The sequence below is a fragment of the Carlito syrichta genome, unplaced genomic scaffold (assembly GCF_000164805.1).
Source record: "Carlito syrichta isolate Samal-C Ts95f unplaced genomic scaffold, Tarsius_syrichta-2.0.1 Scaffold302352, whole genome shotgun sequence".
NCBI classification, from domain to species: domain Eukaryota; kingdom Metazoa; phylum Chordata; class Mammalia; order Primates; family Tarsiidae; genus Carlito; species Carlito syrichta.
The window spans coordinates 136205-157557 of record NW_007246448.1 but is presented as its reverse complement, the minus strand read 5'-3'; the positions used below and the strand labels follow the sequence as shown (position 1 = coordinate 157557).

At 47.7% G+C, this 21353-nt stretch overlaps 1 protein-coding gene across 2 annotated transcripts in view; it reads right to left on the bottom strand.

The window, feature by feature from the left end:
- Nucleotides 1-21353, bottom strand: part of GRB10 (growth factor receptor bound protein 10) — a 133551-nt gene that overhangs the window by 35262 nt on the left and 76936 nt on the right. For both annotated transcript variants that reach the window (XM_008056410.2, XM_008056411.2), the window contains exon 5: nt 3327-3483. In XM_008056410.2, the coding sequence (XP_008054601.1) occupies nt 3327-3483 (157 nt within the window). The remainder of the gene's footprint in view (nt 1-3326; nt 3484-21353) is intronic.

Sequence of the window (21353 nt, the reverse complement as noted above, 5' to 3'; positions counted from 1 at the left end):
CTGTTGCCTGCAGACACCCACACAGGGATGTGCTCGTCCCAGTAGAAGGGGAGCCAGCTCCTAAGGGCTACCTGTTTTAAAGCCATCATTCCATTCCAGGTGTGGGAAAGTTTTAATACTGTTAGGGATCTAATACATTAGCTAATAAGAGCAATGTATAAGCTAAGTATCCCTTTATCCTAAATGCTTGAGACTAGAATTGTTTTGGAATTCAGATTTTTTTTTTTTTTTTTTTTGGTGTGGAATGTTTGCAGTTTATTTACTGGTTGTGTATCCCAAATACAAAGATCTGAAATCCAAAATATTCCAGTAAGTACTTCCTTAGAGTGTCATGTTGGCAATCAAAAAGTTTTAGATTTTGGAGCACTTCAGATTTTGGATTAGGGATAGTCAACCTGTAATAATTGTGCTTTAAAATTCCCCATTTCAGAGGCTACATGCAGACCAAAAATGCTGCCAGAATTAGCTGCCATATGCTCTCATTGGGGCTTGGGTTACAGTTTGCCTTATTATCCACCTCAGGGATTTGTGAGCATTGGCCGTCTTTTGCCCCAGTCACCAGCCTGCTGTGTGTCCATGTTCCTATGAAGGATAAGGATAAGATAACAAGTAACTACGTAAGAAAGGTACTCTCCAAAAGGACGGCAGTACTTGGGGCTGAGAGCGGGTGAGGGTCAGAAGGGCTCAGGAACATGCCCTAGAACATCATCTGTGGCCGAGAAGCATCTCCTACAGGCCCCTGGCTCTCGTACCCCATGGGGGAGGCTTAACGCTGAGACACCCTCTCTGAAAGCCCTGCCGGTGGGCCTCTGACCACTGAATGCTGCTGCATCAGAGCAGACATAGGATTTTCAGCTAAATAGCAACTTTCAAGTAATTATTTTAAAAAGGCAAGTGACAGGCTTGGGTCACAAACAGAACATGCAGAGAAGTTACAGGGATGGAAACACAGAAACTCTATGTCAACAGGGGAACCTCTGTGGGTGTGCAGACCTCACAGGATGGAACAACTTGGTAGTTCTAAAACCTCACAAGCTTCTCTTCAACACTCAGCCAGCAGGAAAAGTGTGTTCCCTTGTCACTAGTGAGAAAGGAACTCATGGCAAAAAAGACCAGGGAGGAAAAAGTTCTAAGCAATTTCAAGTATCTTTAAATCCTGGCTGTGTGAGGTTGGTTCATTAATTTCTTTTTGTCAAAAAGGATCCCAAATTTGGCTCAAGTGTTCCTTTTCCTTTTCTTAATCCTTTCATTTGCTCTCTTCGCTTTTTTGCCCTTTTCCCCTTGATTTCAAAATTAAGTATTATCCCCCTTAGAGTATATTAAGTCCATCTGTAAGGCAGAAGAATAAAGTATATAAATATCATATCACCAAGAATACTTTGTGTATATGGATATTTCTTTTCTGTTCCTTCAGAGTAAATTGTTTTTCATGTGGTTATTTCCACAGTTTTAACATATAATTTATCTACTATATGGTGTTCTGGAAGCAAAGGGGTATTACAAGAAATATGTTCATCGAAATTTCTAAAGCATTCCTTGCATGTTAAAATGTTTAGGTGTTCCTGTGCCCATTTTCTATGTGTCCTGTGTGTATTCAATTATATTCATGTAGTAAATACTTGCAGACAGGTGACTTACAAGTGTACCTGCCACACTGCACTGAGTATTCAGCAGCTTTTGACCAAAATCAGCATGACCCACCTTCTCGTTGTTTGCCCAATCTTGCCCAGAGTGACTTTTTCATTTCCCCAGACGAAAAAAGTCCTCAGAGAGAACCAGTTTGTTGATATGGAAGAAGTGAAACAGCAGAAGCACTACAAGGCATCAAAACTGTTGAGTTCAAAAACTATTTTGAGTTGTGGAAAAAGCATCTTGATAGGTGTAGTGCATCAAATGGAGAGTACTTTGAAGGTGCCTGAAGTTTAAACATGTAAGAATAAACACACACTTTTTTAAATAAACAAATTCCATTTTTTGGGGTCCCCCTTGTATATATGTATTTTTTTATTCATTCTCTCTCTCTCTCTCTCTCTCACTCTCTCCAGGTTTCCCACCATTGTTTAATTTCGAAGTCATCTGCAGGTCAACAGGCACTTCTGACAGCCTTATCAGATCACTGTAGGATCCACTCACAGATGTCCCCAACTGGAGCTTGATAGGAGGTAGTCTCTGTGGGAACATCTGTGATGTGATGGTTAATGTGAACCTAGTGAATGACCCTGGCAGGAGAAAGCTGTCAGTGACAATGAAGAAGGCTTCTGTTGTCACACAAATGCACTCGTGATCAGTAGAGACAGAAAAGAAAGCAGCAAGGCCCATGGGATCACTTGAAAAGGCATACCACATGCCTGGAAGTGCAGCACAAGCTGGAGGACAGAACCCTAAAGTCATGTCAATGGCATAATTTAAGGCTTGAAATATGTTGGGAGAATGCTACCCAGTTAAATAAATATTCCAGATCTAGAGTTTTCAATTCAATTTATCAATCTTTAAAAAGAGTCATGAGAAAAACTCAGGACTGTGGGAAGTTTACAATCTGTGTTGTTTTTGTCTACTTCAAAACATAGAAGAAACATGGCTGCCAATTTAGGGAAAAGTCTGTTTTAAAAACCTGCCTATGATTTTATCCAGTAAGAATTTAAGCAAAAGTCTGAAAAGCTTCTGTACCTGAAACAGACCACCTGAACAAACAAAACAAAGCAAAACAGCTCAATCAGATCTGTCAATGGTAAATATATTTTCAAATATTGCACGATAAAAAATATTCTCTTAAATGGTATGATGGACACTGGAGACTCAGAAGGGGGAGGGAGGGAAGCGGTGGAGGGATGAGAAATCACCTATGGGTACAATGTGCACGGGTAGGGGTGGTGGGGACACAGACTCAAGCCTAGGTGAAATTGCCTTGTAATGTGTCCTCCCTACTTGGCTGCAGCCTGACACCATGGCTCCCTTCTTCCCACCAGCTGGATGAGCTGCTTTCCTGAGAGTGGGAGCACTGAGTGGCTGGCTCTTCTCAGGGCACTGTGTGGCTCCCTCCCTCCCTCCCCTCCCCACAGGTGTACAACAAGCCCCACATGGCTCTGCCCCCTGGGGAGGGGAGGCAGATCACAGGGAACCTTCTCACTGCGGCTGAGCCTTTGGGAAATTATTGCTTCCACTGTCCAAGGCAGGATTCCCAAAGCATCAGAGGGGAGGAGGCGAAATTTGAGGAGAAAGAGGAGGCAGGAGACAGGAAGTCACACCTTGGGCATCAGACAGCAGTGGTCTTCAGTTGATCGCCACCAAGCACCCCCAGGTGCTGTCCCACCCTGATGGGTCCCTACCTAATCCTAGGTGCGGGTGGTGCTCCACTAGGGTCCAGCTGTTGTCATCCACACAATGACTTTTGTAAACCAGCAATTGGCACAGGTCCCTGGCTGTCATGTCTGCTAGAATCTCCACCACCTTGCTCGTCCCATCTTCACTAAAGACTTTAACATCCTGCAACACACAAAGGGGACACGTACAGATAAACAACGTTGGGTTTTCAAGAAATAAAAATTAAAACAAAACAAAGCAGGAAAAGTAAAAACATCAGTGCTCTAACACATGTACAACTGTTTTTCCAGGCAGCCAAATGGTCTCCATGGCCGCAGGGACATGATGCATCTGCCTTCCCTTTGCCCACTTCCGATGGGCAGAGCCGGTGGGATTACCACGTGACATTCTTAAGATGCCCGGACACACCTCATGGGAACTACAGCACACAGGAACATAGAGCACACCGACGACTTGTCAAGAGTGACAGGACTCATTTAAAATACTGCTTGCTGGTGGTCTTGGGGTCGGACACCGTACACATGAACAAACTTCAAAATCGAGCCAAGCACAAAAAACCCTGCAGGCCTTTCTCTGGCCATCACAGCTCTCAAGATGCCACCTACGTTCAGCTCCCAGGGCCCAGGACCAGCAGCTAGTAACTAGCACCCTTCGCATCACTGAGGCTTAGGTGAAGTAGAGGGAAAGCAAAATGAATATGACAAAACTTAAAATAATAAAAAGAAGAGTGCGGTAAGAACACAGCATTCTATAGCCCCTGGTCTTTGCAAAATTACCAGTGAGCTTCACTTCCCCAGTACAGTTCAAATCCATTAAGACTGAGCAGCTACCCAGGCCAAGGACGGTCAAGTGGGAATCTAGAGGATTCCTGGGATATTCTGCCCTCGTTAGAGCACTGGTGATGTGCCCGCTTGGAGAATGCCAGGCATTTTTAAAACAGTCTTACCTCAAAAGTATGGAAAAAGAAGTTGGAGGAGGAGCAAGATGGCATTTTAAATCTCAACTGCCTCTCATGGGAGAGTGTGTTCCCGTCTCTCTCTACTGTTCCCAGCGAGCCGTGTGGAGCCCGGGTATGCCAGGCTGTCTCTGTGCAGCAGGGAAGTCGCCTGCCTGCCCGCTGGGCCCCCAGGCTGCCTAGCACCGGGTCCCTCAGGTTGTGAATCAAGCCGCTCTGGGCAGACCAGCAGTGCCCTTCCTGGGGCTGATGCAATCACCCCCACTGCTCGCTCTCCCACTTCCAAGTGCTGACACCCGGGGCTGGGGGTCAGGACAACAACAGGAATCTCAAACCAGTTGGCCAGAACAATCTCTGCTCAGTGTTTTCCCACGGCAGGGGAAATGACACACAGGCAACTCGAGGCTGAAGCACATGCGTTCTCTGAATCCAGACCCATCTGCCAAATCTCCCAGTAATCTTTGTCCCCACAACTGATGCGTCAGTGGCATTTTTAGCGCTGGATCTTTCGCTGGATGTGAATGTCAGTTTGTCCTGGCAAACTCCCTCCAACTCTCCTGCTCTCTCTGGTCCCTTTCCATGTTTTGAACCATGTGCCTACTCTGTTTGAACTTTGGTTTCCACGGCAGGGAGTCTGTCAGCAGAGAGTGAAGGCTGGGAGGGACACCCTCTGCCATCAGAAACCAGGACTGCAGTATCCCACAGACACAGTCCCCAGCTCTCCTGCTGCTGCTGCCAGCCAGCAGTTACCCTGTGGCCAGGAAGGAGTTAACATCACTCAAGCCTTGATTTCCTAGGTCAGGGGGCTTCCATGACACAAGGAAGGCATTCTTGGAGCAGCAGACAGGACAGACCAGCCTGGGGACCCAGGCTCCCAGGTGGAGTCACCAACCCCTGCCTGCCACCTCTCTGCCACTTCCCCCACTCAGAGAAATCCCAAGGCTCGGGCTGGATCAGGACTTGCTTCTAACTCACATTCATTTGTAAAGAAAACCACCCATCTCTTTTCTGGAGTTTACGTGTCACTCAACGAAAATATACTTAACAAGTGAAATGGTCAAACACAGCAGACATGACTAAGTCTGTAAAAATAAAATTTAATTTAAATGAAGAAAACATGTCTCTGAACTCTAGGTAAGAACTTTCAAAATGCATTAACATGAAAAGAAAAACAGAATTTTGGAAAATACAAGTGAATTCAATCAACACCTCATAAACATGCTAACTCTTAAGACCAGGCGTGCTCCACTACCCAGATGGCCGCTCTGCTTGCCCTTTCTTCCCTGAGTTTCTAAATGAGTGGATCTGCGACAACCATGCACAGACCCTTCTCCAGGAAGGTTAAACTATGCTGAAGTGTGTGTTTCCTGTCTCTCTAGGTCCACTGGCCACTTGTCTTGCCTGAATCCGCTGTGGCAGCAGGTTCCTTTTTCTTTCCAGCCTGACTGTGTTTTTCTTTAGACTCTCTCCCCACCCCTCCCTTGCTTCACCACCACCCCTAAAGGTCTATATATAGTCTGAGTATTAAAAGCTGAGATGTGCCTGGTTACACATCCACCTCCAGTCCTTCTAGATGCCCACAGAGGCGGGGCAAGGCGGGAAGGGGACTGAACTAGACACAGAGGCATGCACCCTCCAGGGACAGGCCCGTTCTGCCCCAACATGGCACTCTCCAGCTGCTTCCCCAGGCTCGCCAGGGCCCGCTGACCATGCACAAAGCCAAGCCCCGAGACAGAACACAAGGAAAGCCATTACATATAAAGCAATCTCCAACTACCCGGTCGGCACTTGAAGTTATTAAGAATGTCTGTAAGGAACGTGTGAGGCATGAAGGCTTCCGTTATACAGACCACCAGCCACCACCACATAGACTTTTAGAGCTGGCAGTTCTAGAAGGAGCATTCTGTGCCATGCCAACTACCCCTTTAGTAACCATATGGGCTGTGTTGGGGGCTCAGGGCTCCTGGAGAGCAGTCCTGAGTCTCCCAGGTTCATCCAGTGATTAAGCAACTAGCTAGCACAGGACGGGTCTAGAAGGTTCTCTCGAGCAGGGCAAAGCCTCTTCCCTGCAGCAACTCAGCTCAGCAGGGAAACAATCACTACCATGGTGGTTAACAACCTGTCCAGGGAATATAGGACCGGGTGATACCAGGAGGTGGAGGAGAAGCCGAGACTCACCATTCCCTCCTTGCTCAGCCACCTACAGCCCTGTGACCTCAGGCAGGGAGTCACCTGTCCAATTGCTTTCCCCATCGGTAAAGTGGGGCACTGCTCTGAGAAGCAGTCATGAACACAAAGCACCGTGCTCAGCATATGGGAGTTACAGGATTAGTTACAACCTATCTTGGCCCAGGGTGATGGTTCCCATGAGGAGCTCTAGCATCAGACCAGGCCATAATCCTGCTTCACTGGGAACCGGCTGTGAGGATGCAGCGAGAGATGTCCAGTCTTTCTGTGCTCAGTTCCCTCATCTGTGAAATGGGCTCCATAAGTAGCAGTGGCCTGCCTCAAAGTGTTGGGATGGCTTGGGCTTATGATGCACTTTCTTGAAAGCTGCCAGATGCCTGCACCTGCCCTCCCTGCGCTGTGCTGAGCTCCAAAGGGGGTCTAGGAACAGGCCGGCTCTCGCTGAAGGCCCGCAGACAATCAGAGAAAGGTACAGAGGGAAGGCTCTGAAGGCCACTTCTGACGCTGGATCAGTTCCGAGAAAGAAACCTCTGGACTGGAAACATACAGCGGGAGCGCTTCAGTCAGAAAAGCCAGCTCCTAAATCCTCAATTTCCTTTTCTCCACTGAAGAGGAAACTTACACAGCTAATTGCTTTTAAAAATAAAACAGTAATATCAAAGAGGGCATAATTATGTCAAGAGCATGAAGCTCCTTTCTTTCAGAGTCAGTGGGGGAGGAACGCTTTGCCAAGCTATCCGGCCCTCTGGCTGGCTGGGCACCGCATCCTGCTATGAAAAGCGGGAACAGAATGTTCCATTGTTCCTGGACTTCGTTGCCACTTGTTATGCATTCACTGTATAGAGAAAGAAGCAATAACTGAATTTTTTACAAACTTAAAGAAGCCTGTAATCCCGCGCTTTGGGAGGCTGAGGTGAGTGGATTGCCTGAGCTCGTGGGTTCGAGACCCGCCTGGGCAGGCGAGATCTCATCTCTACAATAAATCAAAAAATTAGCCAGGCGAGGTAGTGCACGCCTGTAATTCCGGCTACTCGGAAGGCTGAGGCGGAAGGATCGCCGGACCCCCAGAAGGTCGAGGCTGCGGTGGCCGGGAGCGGCCGCTGCACTCCAGTCTGAGTGACAGAGTGAGACTCCAACTCAAAAAAAAAAAAAGAAGTTTAGGAACAATGAGAGCTGAGGTACATTATTCCTCCGTGGCCCCAAACACTACTCTGGGGCGCCTGGTTTTTGGTCTCGGGGCCTCCACCTGGCCCCTTTCTGTTGTCAATCTCGGCACGGACCTGCACTCCCGCTTCATGCGACAGACAGACCTTGCTGCTGCTGCTGCTGCTGCTGGCTGACTTAAAGGCTTAGAGAATCTCATTACCGAATCCAAAAGACCTCGACTTTGGCTGTGAGCCTTTGCTAAAGGCTCCACGATAATCACTTTGTAAAAATAGAAAATGGGGCACTCTCAGCTTTTTGCTCTCTTAGAGCTGTCTGCAGTGGGTGAAGTCCCTGGACAGACAGACGGCCTGGCCTCTAGTGTGCACAGATTGACCCAGAGTCGCTGAGACCTATGTCCCCACCCCAAGACCTTCACATGGAAGCCGAGACCACAGAGGGACTTGAGTTAGCAGCTTGTGGGACCAGCTTTATCTCAGCTCATCTTTTCAAAAGCTCTCTTAGGATGTAATGTGAATTGGGGTTTTTATGAACTCCTGAAGTCACTTACAAATACTTGTGGGTAAGCCTTTTGGAGAAGTCAGGTTGCAATCACAGGGCCAGGAGGAGGCATCCACAGGGGGAGGTGGCAATATAAAAAACCAGGCAAGAGAGCCTGAAGACATAGGTGGGAGGACGTGGATGAACCCTCATTCTGGGTAGGTGATCGACCCTATCTTGTTCTGCGGGGCCTTCAGGCGAGAAAGCAGGAAGACACTGCACCCAGGTAGGTACAGGAAACCTGAACTCCCAGGCACATGCCACGGCCCCTCTGACCAGAGGAGAACATTTTTTTTTTTCCTGGAAGGCAGAAAGCTTGCCTAACATTAAGGAGTTTGAAAGCACTGGAGGCTGGCTCTGAACCCAGGCTCCCTGGCTCTGTTTGCCTTCTTTCTCCACCAGCCCACTGCTCTCTAGCACCACAGAATCTCTAAGAGTCTTCAGGGAGACCCAAGGCTTCCCACAGAAAGGCTCTTTATCCCAGGTGGCCTTAAAGCCCTCAAATGGGGTGGGCCCTTGGAGTCTAGGAGCTTGGGGGTAAATCAAATTTATTTCGGACCAGAAGAGAACCAACCAGGGTAGGTTCAGTTAATCTCAGCGAGAAAGAATGTAATTCTACCATTAAGTTACAATTTCTGTTCTAAATTAATGGTGCTATTCTTGATATAAGGGATGATAACCAAAGCACCACACATAATTATATGACTCTATTTGCCATAACGAGAACATACGTAATCATCCTGTTCAATTACAGTGATTCAAGCTTACTTTATAAAAAATCTACTTTATAATCTACAGATTTCAAGTTTTCCGTGAGAATTAAAAATATTTTAAGTCCTTGCAAATGCTTTCTAAAGGAGACAAAGTTCTGCAACTTTAAAGATGATTCTTGAAATTCAGCCATGGTTTTCAGAGACCCTCCATAGGACGGGGCTCAGTGAACTGGGTCTCATGGCTGAGGGGGCAGGCAACAGCATTCTAGGCAGCAGCCTCTACCCTTTTATACCAAGGCAGAATCACATCAGTCTTGATCTGCTCGCCTGCGCTTTTTTAACTTTTCAAAAATGCATACGCATAGTCTGAGGTTTTGACGAAAGTGATTCTTCTAGAACCGAATCATTCTGTAGAAAATAAAACTGAATGGTGCTTTTTGAAAATCCCCATGGGTGGACAGAAGAGGAGCAGAGAGAAGAAAGCCTATGGGGTGAGACACGTGGGCTCTGCCCACCAGCACAGGTGTCCACACCGGGGGTATCTCCAGAAAGGTCTGATTTAGGCTGAGGGTGCGACCGCAGGTTCTTCCAAAAGAGGGGCTGGGACCTCTTGGAGCTACTGTCCTTTGGGGTTCAGATGCCAGAAGGGACACAGCTGCCTTGCTTTACAGTCCATTAGACATCTCCACTTTCAGAGGTGACTCCTTGTTGAGTATATTTTTGGGGAGAAATTGATATCCAAAAGACAGCCTAGTTCCTACTGTTGGAGATTCCCAAATGGGCCACATGCCCCTATCTATCTATCTGGACCTCTTGGGCTCAGGTAATCCTTCTGCCTCTGACTCCCAAGAAGCTGGAACTAAGACACATGCTACCATGCCTGGCTAATTTTTTTTTTTGAGTTTTTGAAGAAACAAGGTTTTGCTCTGTTGTCCAGGTTGGTAAATGTCCACTGTAATTGCCCAGCCAAAGAGAGACATGCTAGAGGAATGGCCATACCCCTTGAGGTAACCTTCAGATGAGTGACATCCTGGAGAAAGCTTGTGACGAATTTGACGACTGCTGTGATACCACAACGGGTCTACTGCAAGGCTGAGCCATTAACCATGCACCCCCTCCCTCCAGAAGGTGCTAAGCTTCAAGAGGATGTGGCAACTGCATCCGATTTAGAATGAGAATCTACGCATCTGCCCCCAAGTCAGACATGGCCACAAAACCAAGCCATCAAAGGCATTTCCCACCTGTCTGTCGTCCAGACGGGAGTGCAGCGGCATGCTCCCAGCCACCGCAGCCTCGACCTGCTGGGCTCCGGCAATCCTTCCACCTCAGCCTTCCAAGTAGCTGGAACTACAGGCATGTGCTACCAAGCCCAGCTAATTTTTGATTTATTGTAGAGATAAGGTCTCGCCAAGTTTCCTACCTTTCTTTCCTCTGAAGCCTCTGAGGAGAACCAGCACTCCCTCTTCTGCCTCTAGCTTGTCTGCTGTCTAAACCCTCTCACATTTTTCAGTTCTCCCTTTTCCCTGCCATCTCACTGACCTCATCCATGACATGTAGGGTATGAGCTGAAGCTTTTCTTAAATCTGAATTAACTTTTAGACTATCACCACAACCTAGCCTATTTCTTGTCCACAGTCCACTGCATGGAATTACTTTTTCCTGTGGCTAGGCTGAAAGTGTGCGTGGTGGTCATGGGCAGGGCAGGGCCTCTGGGCCCTCCATCTTCCGCTGCACCAGATCCTAGCTCTGGGGAGCTGAGCGAGGGCACGTGGTGACTCTCTGAGACTCGGCTCCTCATCTGTGACTCGGCCAGGACATCATCTGCTCGCGAGGGTAGTCACACAGGCTCACGGGAATGTGGTCCCACCAGTTGACAAGGACACCTCTGGTTGTTGCTGGGAATGTACGTTGTCTCTTCTGCTCTGAGCTCCTGCACAGTGGGTGACATCTGGCTCGCTCTTCCTGGTTCTGCACCCCCCTCCCCACTCCACACCTTATCTGTCTGGCGAACAAGCCCTGGGGAGAGTTGCTGGCCTTATTGACTACACTTGAATTTTAACCTCCTCAAAAAAACTCAGTTGTGGCCTTCATTAGAACCAACAGCTCTGTCCACTCCAGCCAAGATGTTTTGCTGGCGACTGTTCAAACCTTCCCTCCAGCATGATACAAAGACATCCTCGCCAGTGTGGCTTCCCTCTAGTTTCTGGGACAAGGCCTCGTGGGCTGGGGCAGCTGGAGTGTGCAGAGGGCACACAAGTCTCCCTGAAGGGCACCCCAGAAGCCCTGCACCAGCACAGCAAAGACACATTGACAAGAGCTGTGAAGGGCAATCTGTTTAGAACATACGAGAAAAGGCCTTTTTCAGGGCAGAAGCCACTTGGGGGCACTCACTCTCCTGTGTGTAAGGACAATGACAGCAGCTGACAGCTACAGCCACTCACAGTCCCTGCAGCTGTGTGAAGCCGGGAGGGGCAGAACCATGATGAGCTCCAGACACACACACAAGGCGGATCATCACAAACATCCACGTGATCAGCTGCAGGGCCAGGAAGTGCCCCTCCCTGCTTTCCACAATGGCCCTGCCACAGTCAGCTGGTGACACTGAGCAAGAGACAGCCCTGGGGACTGTCTGTGGTGACATTCTCCTCTTGGGCTTATGTGCTGCGGCGTGAGGTTTATTGTGAGTAGGAAGACCCCAGGTACATCTGCAGACTCACACAGAGGAGACGGACATGGGAAGGCTCAACCTGGCTGGATGCAGAACACCAGGAAATCTGCACAAGCCGCTGCTGTCACCTGAAGCACGGGGCAGGCAAAGACAGGGACTTGGGTGTGAGCGACTGGGTTCTGCCCGGGGGCTCCGGGATTTGTCTCTGACCTAGTTCTCTGCACCCCTGGGAGCTTTCTCCACTGGCTGCTCTTAGGTCTCTGCACTCCACTCATGGTCCCCTTCTCAGCCTCAGAAATTTAAACAGGAGGCAGGGACTAAGAGGGGACTGCAGGGCATGCAGTCAGGAGGGGCAGGAACAGCCTGACGGAAGCCAAACGGTCCAATCAGAAGATGCAGGATTGGAAATTACACACACACACACACACACACACACACACACACGCACACACACGTGTACAAGCAAACACACATACACATATGCATATACACACGTGCACACATGTACACACACACAAGCAATACACACAGCTATACACATAACACATTTTGTACACAAATATACACATAAACAGGTACACACATATATATACATACATACAGGTTGAGTGCCCCTAATTCAAACATCCAAAACCCAAAATGTTCCCAAATCTGAAACTCTTTGAGCACTGTCATGATACTCAAAGGAAATGCTTGTTGGAAAATTTTTGATTTTGAATTTTCAGATTAGGGATGGTCGAACCAGCAAGTATATTGCAAATATTCCCAAATCCAAAAAAAGTATGAAATCTGTACACTTCTGGTGTCAAGCATTTTGGATAAGGAATACCTGTACATACACAAACATATGCATACACACATACACACATATAATACATATATGTATAGACACACATACATGTACAGAGGCATATATACACATGAATTTAATAAACATGGACATACGAACATACACACACGCCTAGACACACATTTATATTCATTTTTTATTATAAAAATGTGTTCACTGTAACAAATTTGGAAACTAAGTAAGGAACGGGGGGGAAACCAACTCTGATAATCAATGACAATTTCTAGATTCACTGCTACAATCCTAGGTAGTCCCATCCAGTATTCTTTTGCACAGATATTTATACACAGATACATACAGGGACATAACTGCAATCATACTGCACACACAGTTCTGCATTCAGGCATGTAGCTTCACATTACATCATAAACATCTCCTGAGGTCATTAGGTATCTTGGCTGTTCTAGAGCCTGCAAGGTATTTCTTCACATAGCTGTATCAAACAAGAAGAATTTCCCAATGATGTCCACAAGGATTTCTTCTAGTTCTTCATTCTTCTCACAACATGGCTGGGAACATCTTCATACATGAGTCTTGGCTTGTGTGTTCATGTCCTTTAGGTGAACTGCTAGGCGGCAGGCTTCACTAAAAGACTCTTTTAATACGGGAGCCATTTCCAAGAACAGGATAACTGACCGTGTTTGTGGCAGTGGCAGTGGCAGTGGCAGAATACGATTCCTCAAAGTTATACCTGATAAGGAATGTCAAAGAGCTGAGGGCAAGTCCCTCGGGCATCTCTGGACCTTCAGTTTCCCACTCAGGAGACATTTACCGAGCACGTTCTCATGCGGTCTCCACTCCCCTGGACATCTAACTCCTCCTCCCCCACCCCCCACATTCCAGGCTGTCTCAAAACATCAATCACAGAGGGACCTTCTGGCACAGCGGCAAGAACATGGACTTTGGAACCTGCCAGTCCTGGACTCCAGCTCCTGCTCGGCCGCTTGTTGCATGTGGCAGCCCCAATGACTGTCAATATCCTCGACAGTCAAACGGGATTGTCCACAGGCTTGTGTTAAGGGATAAACAGGGCAATACATACGAGTACCTCACACAGAGTATAGAACCCAATACACAATTGCTCGAGACAGACTCATCTTCCTTGTCTCCTTCTGTGGCCAGGCCCGCGGGGAGGGGGTCACATGCCTCACAGACAACCCTGATTAGACGTTTCTGTGTCAAGATCTCAGTAGCATTAACCGAGGCAGAGAGGGTTCTTGGGCAGACAGAAAAGGGCACGTCCTGAATTCTGCTCCACGGACATTTATGGGCGTTTTACATGCTTCGGGTTTAACAGTTGAAAATCCTATAATTAGGAGTCTGTTTTCTAGTTAAATAAGCTGAAGTCCATGAGAAAGGCAGTGACAGTCCTTGAGAAAAGGAAGCAATTCCCCCATCGTGCCACTTACCACGGAGGTGGGAGCCATGGGAGTGGGGTGGGGGAGGCCTGCCGTGGGGCTCTTCACTCCAGAAGCCAGGTCCGCCCACTGAGCTCTAAGAGGACTGAGAACTCAGATCTGTCCACATTTCTGCTAAGGACAGATACTCCCGCAGCATGAATAATGGGGGTACAGTCTGCAGTGCAGCCCAGGGCCCAGCCTTCCCTTTGAGACCACAGCTTTAAGCGAGAGCAAATTCCGAAACCAAGCCCCCCTCAAGGCAGCAACATTTTTCAAGGGAACTCACTGGTCTAAGACAGCCAAGGTACCGTTTAAATACAGCTGTTATTTGAGCATTGAATGTCTTTTATGATATTAAGGAACTGGGTATAGTAACGGCCTTAGGGTTTTGATTTAAAAATTCATGCTATTTTACAGAAACATGTAAGTCATTTACAAGTAAATCTGGTGACTGGGATTCACATGAAAACAACACAAGGAAACAGCTGATGGGTGTGACTGGGATGGGACAGTCTGGGCCGACAGTTGGGCACCAGGTGAGGGGCACACAGGCTTTACCACATTATTCTGTCTGCTTCTAAATGTTCCTCCTTGCGCTACTAAAAGAAAGATATCATGCTATGTGACTCTTCCTGAAGAACTGAACCAGTATTTCTCTTACTGAACATAAAATTCAGTGAAGAAAGCAATGTTCCTTCACTCCCCGCTTCTAGAGCAGGGCTTCTCAGTGGGGGTTGGGGCAGTAGGGTAGATTTTGCCCCCCAAGGGACAGATGACAGTGTCTGAGACATTTTTGGCATCCAAACTGATGTGTGTGTGTGTGGTATGACTATCACCTAGTGGGTAGAGGCCCGACATGTGGCTAAACTTCCTGTAATAAACTTTGTTCCGCTCAAAATCAAGAAGTCCCACTCCCAAATGTCAATCATGCCAACTGCAAAGCAGGAAAAAATCTTGTGCTAGGTAGCAAGGAAGTAGTTTGATGGGGACATGACAACAGGAGCTGGCTCAACTGACGACAAGATGAATATAAAAATTCTGTTGATAGTAATGAATCATTAATACAAGTCATTGAATAAAATAATAACATGGCCTTAGTGACGAGTAAATTAATACAGGCATAAACAAGTGCAAGAGAAGGTGTTCCTTTCAGCAGAATGCCTACTCAAAATGTAGAATGAGAGCATTAGGAAACCCAATAAGAATCATTGATACATGACAAAACTAGCCAATGAACATCTGGAGAAAGCAGAGTATTGACATCATCTCAAATGATCTTCCTTTGAACTGCTTAACTGTAAGAGGAAAACACAGCTGACCCTTGAACAACACTGGTCTGAACTGCTGGGGTCCACTCACATATGGGTTTTTTCCAACCAAACACAGACAGAAGTATTTGGGGGATTTAAAGCCTACAGGTGTGGATGGCTGACTGGTCACATACATGGGTCCAGCAGGGCTGCCCACGCGACTTGAGTATGCATGGATTTGGGTGTGTGTGTGGCCCCAGAGCCAATCCCCATGAACACTGAGGGACGAGTGTAGTACCTTCACAATATGACAACAGCAAATAGCACCTTCACCAATAATAAATGCCAACATCAGCAAAAATTGGACCGATGGGCAGCACAAGCCTCCTGAATGACGCAGGAAGAAGGACCAGACGGGACCCCAAGGAAACACCACATGTACTGAACTGGGCCTGCAAGACTTACCTGTCTGCCATGAGAGATCTGGAGAGAAAGCTCGACAGTAAAGGAAGTCAAAGAGGTTTTAAAACTAAAGCAACAGGTTCACGGGAAAAGAATAACAAAGGACATTCTAGAAACCGTTGGGAAAATTGGAATAAAGTTTGTAGGTTGAACACCACACCTTATTAACTCTAAATACCCTGACTTTGGTAACTGTGCTGTGTACATATGTACGTATGTGCTATGTAAGGAGAAACTGTTTCTAGGAAACAGACTCTGAGGCATTTAGGAGGAAAGGGACTTTATGTCCACAAATTAGTTTCCCACGGTTCCAAGAACGATGATTTGTCCATATAAACGTATGTCCACACATCTATTCTCTCTTCCCATGTATACATGTAGGGGCCACGAAAAACAACTTCAAATGTGGCAAAGATGTGAATAACTGGGGAAACAGGATGACGGATCTGTGAGCTGCAGGACGACTGCAACTTCTCTATAGGTCTGAAATTATTTCAAAATGCAAGTTAAAAACACACCCTGTGCGAACATAATGACTTGCAGCTGTCTGCTTACTCAGCACTTCATGAGAGTTTTTCATGTCGCCAGCAATAGGCCTAGGATGTTTGCTTACAAAGATGTTAGTGAGGAAGCCCTCATTCTGGTGCTGTCATCACCAGGAACATCTCCATCTCTTTTCCATTAAGTGGCTTCTTCACTATCCTGGGTATCTGAGATCCAGATCACACAGGCACAGTGTGACTTCCCTGGGGTTCAACAATATACACCCAGGTGGCACTCTGTGAGGCCAGTCCTGCAAGCGGGCCCCTACAGGTGAGTGTCTGCGCCTGCCTAGCAAGGTCCCACAAGCTGACAGTCACAGAGGCGCCTCATCCATGCCTGTGCTCTATTTGGTGGCGACATGATGGCCAAGCTCAGGCACACAGAGTGGGAGGTGATATGGCACCTGGTCCATTGCCCTCCCCCTCTTGCTCTTATCAGTGGGTCAGTCCCACCAAAAGCAGTTGCCCCAAACAATGTGAAACCCATCCAGTATAATGAGTCTACTTTTAAGGCAACATATTTTCTTTGTCAGGATAATTTATACTTCATGTCTTTTTTTAATTTTTTTGAGTTGGAGTCTCACTCCATCACCCAGGCTGGAGTGCAGTGGCACACTCACGGCCACCTCAGTGTCCATCCGCTGGGCTCAGGAGATGCTTCCACCTTAGCCTTTCAAGTAGCTGGAACTACAGCCACACGCTACCATCCCTGGCTACTTTTTTAATTTATTATTATTTATTGTAGAGATGAGGGCTTGCCAAGTTGCCCAGGCTGTTCTTGAACCCATGGGCTGGGCAATTGCCTCACCTCGACCTCCCAAAGTGCTGGGTTACAAGCTTGAGCCATCGTGCCTGGCCCGCATCTTATTTCAAGGAATGTCTCTGACCTATGGCCATCTAGTTTCAGAAAAAGTCATTGTTACTTGCTACTTTCTGAGGAGCCTCTTCAGGACCAGCTGTGCAAGCAAAGTCTGGGTCGCTGCACTGTCTTAGCAAGAGCTGAATGTCAGTCTACACAGCCTACTTGGGCCCCCATTCGACTAACAGAGAACAGCTGTCCCATCTGCTAAGATCCCACCATCGCTGTGATGTGGGTGGAGAGACAGACATGCGGGACAGACAGCACAATGGCAGACAGGTGAAAGGTGCTGGGGTAAGAGAGGAATAGAACTGGTGATGAAGGAAGACAGGCAGACGCACTGGAAATTTGGAACAAGTGAAACTTGAGGTGCTAAGACAGCGAACACATACAGAGGTGGGCTGAAAGGCTCCAAAGGGCTGAGACCCCAGTGCTGTCTCCAGTGTGGACATCTGGAAAGTGACAGCCATGATCGAAACAGCAGGAACGGACCTGTGGCCTCAGGCTTTTACTCAATTACAATATTCAAGAACATGTATTTGCAGATATAATTTTCAACCTCAAAAATCTCAATTCATCTCTAAAATACATCTGCTATGAATATAGTTTACATTAACAGCTGATTCTCAAAGGGCTACTCCCAAGTGGCAGAAGCTGGGAGGTTCCCGTAATGACAGAGGAAAGGGTCTCAAGGCAGAGGCAGGAGGGCGGCCCAATTCTGGGTGCCTGAGCTGAAAGAAAGAGGAGTGAGGAAGGGAATCGGGCTGATGGCACTGGGCTGCCACTCCCTGCAATGGGAGTCCTGGAAGGATCGGGTTCTGAGAGGAGGATCAGACATAGATTTCGGACACACTGAGGTCACAGTGCCTCTCAGACTTTCACCTGGGGATGCCAACTCGGCAGCTGGAACCACGAGTGCAGGGCGTGGGGAAGAGTGTGGACGGGGAGGCACATCGGTCGTGAGAGATCTGGGAAGGATCAGCACAGGGTGGAGAGCCAAGGGGATGGCTGGGGCTGTCCGGGGAGCGACGATGCAGAGGAGAGAGATGGGCAACAAGTCCTGGATGGCCAAGGTTCAGAGACTGGAAAAAAGAAGAAACCGCAAAGCAGGGAGAAGGAATGGTGAGCGAGGAGGGTGGAAACCAAGACAGGGTCCAGGAAGGAGGAAGCAGTGAGCCACAGAGGGAGCCCAGTGCTGCTGACAGGCCTACAAGATGAAGACAGAGAACTCTCTGGCTTTAGCCATGTGAATGTCACTCTTATGGAACAAGAGGAATTTAATAGCACAGTGGGGACAGAAACTAGGCTGCTGAGTGTCTTTGGAAAGGCTTTAAAAGGGGCATTAAGAAATCAAGGAAAACCATCCTCCTCTTCTGAAAACAGTAACTTTGGCTACCTTGACTTAATTTGTGAGGAAAAGGCAAGCAGATCCTTGACTCATGCATAAGAAAGACCTGGCCTCAGTGACGCCTGCTAGAAATTCTTGGCTCAGGTCCTCTGCTGGCCTATAGGGACGCAGAATGCAGGTCCCTGCTGCCACACGCCCTGCAGTCTCCAGGTAACCCCATCCCTCCTGCCGCCACTGTCCTCTGGGCTTCCACAGCTTAGCCTCTTCAGGGTAGCATACTGTGAACCTCAACACACTACTGCTAGATGTTGTCAAGATGCTAGCCATGGATTTATTACTTTAAGAGGAGTCCGTTTCTCTTTTATTTTATTTGAAGCTTCCAAGGAACACTCTGCTCTGCTTCTCCACCAGCAGAGGACAAAATAAAGATGCTGAGCATGATTCCCAGGCCTCAAGGTGGTTTGGTCAATCTTCTGATGGAAGTATTGGTGAGGGCAGCATCCTCTTCTTCTTGCTTTTGAGTGGCCGCAAGATGCAGCTGTAATAAACCCATGGTGGAGATGTGGGTCCGGATCCTGACTCTGCCAAAGTGAGGGCAACCACACCCAGAGCAGAACCTGTCACTTCTATACAATGAAGTCACTGCCCTGGTGCTCACCTGCCTGGGGGTGTGGGGTTCTGTTCTCGGAGGTATGGAGACAGTAGTGAACAAGAGACCTGCTGCTGTCTTACGTGGGGAGGCTCATGTTCTAGTGGTAAAAGACAGAGAACAAACGTGTCACCAAGCAGGGGAATCTCAGGAGATGGTAAATGGTATGGAGATCACAGCCCAGTGCTGCATTAGAGAGAGGCCAGCTGCCTTTTCCAAGGTGGCCCAGGAAGGACCTTGGAGAAGTGATGTCTTAACTGGGACCTGGCGAATGAAATGTGGCAGCTGGAAAAAGCCGTCTGCAGGGAGAAGTCACGGGGGAAATGTCCAGGAGTGGGCAAACGTGAGCAACTGAGAAGGCCAGGGTGGCCAGAACGTGGTGACAAGTTACATGGGGCAGGTGGTGGAATGGATTCTGCCGCCTTCGGCCGGCAGTTTGGATTTACTTCTAGGAGTGATGAGGGGACAATGGGGTTTGATGGACTTTCCAGAAATGGCACAACAGCTGCTGGGCCATGGACTATGTGGGCAGGGTGGGCAGACAAGGCGGCTAACAGCTGTGATGTCCCAGGCTTGGATAAAAGACGGAGCAGTGGAGAAGGCCGGATGCTTGGAGACAGGCTGGAGACAGAGTCAGCTGGATGTGAGCATGAATCCAGAGGCTGAATCAAGGATGAACACCTCATTCTTGGACAGAGCAATTGAGTGGACAAACAGCACCTTTCAGTTGGGAGGAGGCCTTGGAGGAGTGTATTTTGGCCAGATTTGTGTTGAACTTAACTAGAGATTCACATGAAGACAGAGAGCATCTCTCAGCAGTAGACAAGTCCCAGTTAGACATATGAAAGTGTGAGCATATGGATGGCATGGGCCCAAATGCAGTCACTTAGGGACAATGGGCCGTGAAGAGTGGGGCAGGCTAAGGACAGAGTCCTGCAGGCCCCCAAGCAGCCAATGGGTCTGACAGAGCAGGAGACAGCAAAGGGATGAAGGAGCCGAGAGAAGAAGAGATGACAAGCCAGGGATACCAAAGCTTAGAGAAGTGTTTGAGGAATCCAGGTTGTGTCAAACACTGCTGAGATGACACTGAAGATGTCACCCAAACTGGCCACTGGTTTTGGCCAGAGGTAGGTCACAAAGCTCCATTTCAAGCAGCTAGTGGAACCGAATGCCCAACTGGGTGGGTAGAGGAGAAAGAAGGAGACAAAGAACAGAGATGGAGTCCAAAGGTTGGTCCTGAGAATTCTGCAGAAAAGCAGCAACTAGAGGGGAACATGTCTACGGAAGGCTTCACTAGGTAAGACATACTAAGGCATGCTTAGATGCTGATGGGAACGATTATAAAACAAGGGCAAAACGGACCACGGAGGAAAGACAAGGGGATGACTGAGGCTCAGGGTCCTAGAGAGGGCAAAGGTGTGGCTGTGATAGAGGATGACCCTAGGAAGATGCAGGATGTGCTCCCCTGCACGGGTGGGAAGGCAAGCAGCCAGGTGCCAATTCAGGTGGATGGATGAAGCAGGTGGTGGACAGAGCAGGTAGCTCTCTCTGACAGCATCTATCCCAAGGCTAGAATACAGGTGAAAGTCTGGAAAAGGAATGAAAAAGAAAAAAGTTGTCTTTTTCTTGGGAGTAGTGAAAGAATTGGGAGAAAAAGTCTGGAGAAAGATCAAGGAACAGAGAAAGGGAATTTATCTTTTTCTTACTGATTTATGAAAGCTCTTTATTTAGGATATTTCAAGTTTAGGTATGTAAATACTCTTTCCCAGCTTGTCAATAGCTTGACTTTAATGTAAAGCATTAATTTTCTTTGTGGTCAAACCCAGCAATCTTCCACTCTGTGATTTCATCTATTGTTCTAATAGGTAAGGTGTCATTCCTTAGCCTGAGGATCAACTAATTATTTAATTATATTTTTTTCTACTTCTCCTTAGGTATTTTTTTTAAATAACAGTTTAATCAACTTGGAAATTACTTCAGTGCACATGAATCAATTTGCTAGAGCTTCTGTAACAAGGCGTCATGAACTCAGTGACTTACACAATAGAAATGTATTGTCTCACAGTTCTGGAGAATTCAAGTCTGTGCTCAAGACACCTGTGGGGGCTAGTTCCATCTGAGAGCTGTGAGGGAGAAGCTGTCCCAAGCCTCTCCTGGAGCTTCTAGTGGGCTGCTGGCAATCTTGGTCATTCTTTGGTTTATGGAACCATCACTCCAATGTCTGCCTTAATCTTTATGTGGCATTCTCCCACTGTGTGTTGTTTCCAAATTTCTCCTTTTTATAAGGACACCAGTCATATTGGATGAAAGGCCCACCCTACCCCAGGATGACCTTATCTTAGCTAATTACATCGGCAACAATGCTATTTCTAAATAAAGTCACGTCCTGAGGTACTGCATTAGAACTTCAACGTATAATTTTGGGGGAAACATAATTCAATCCAT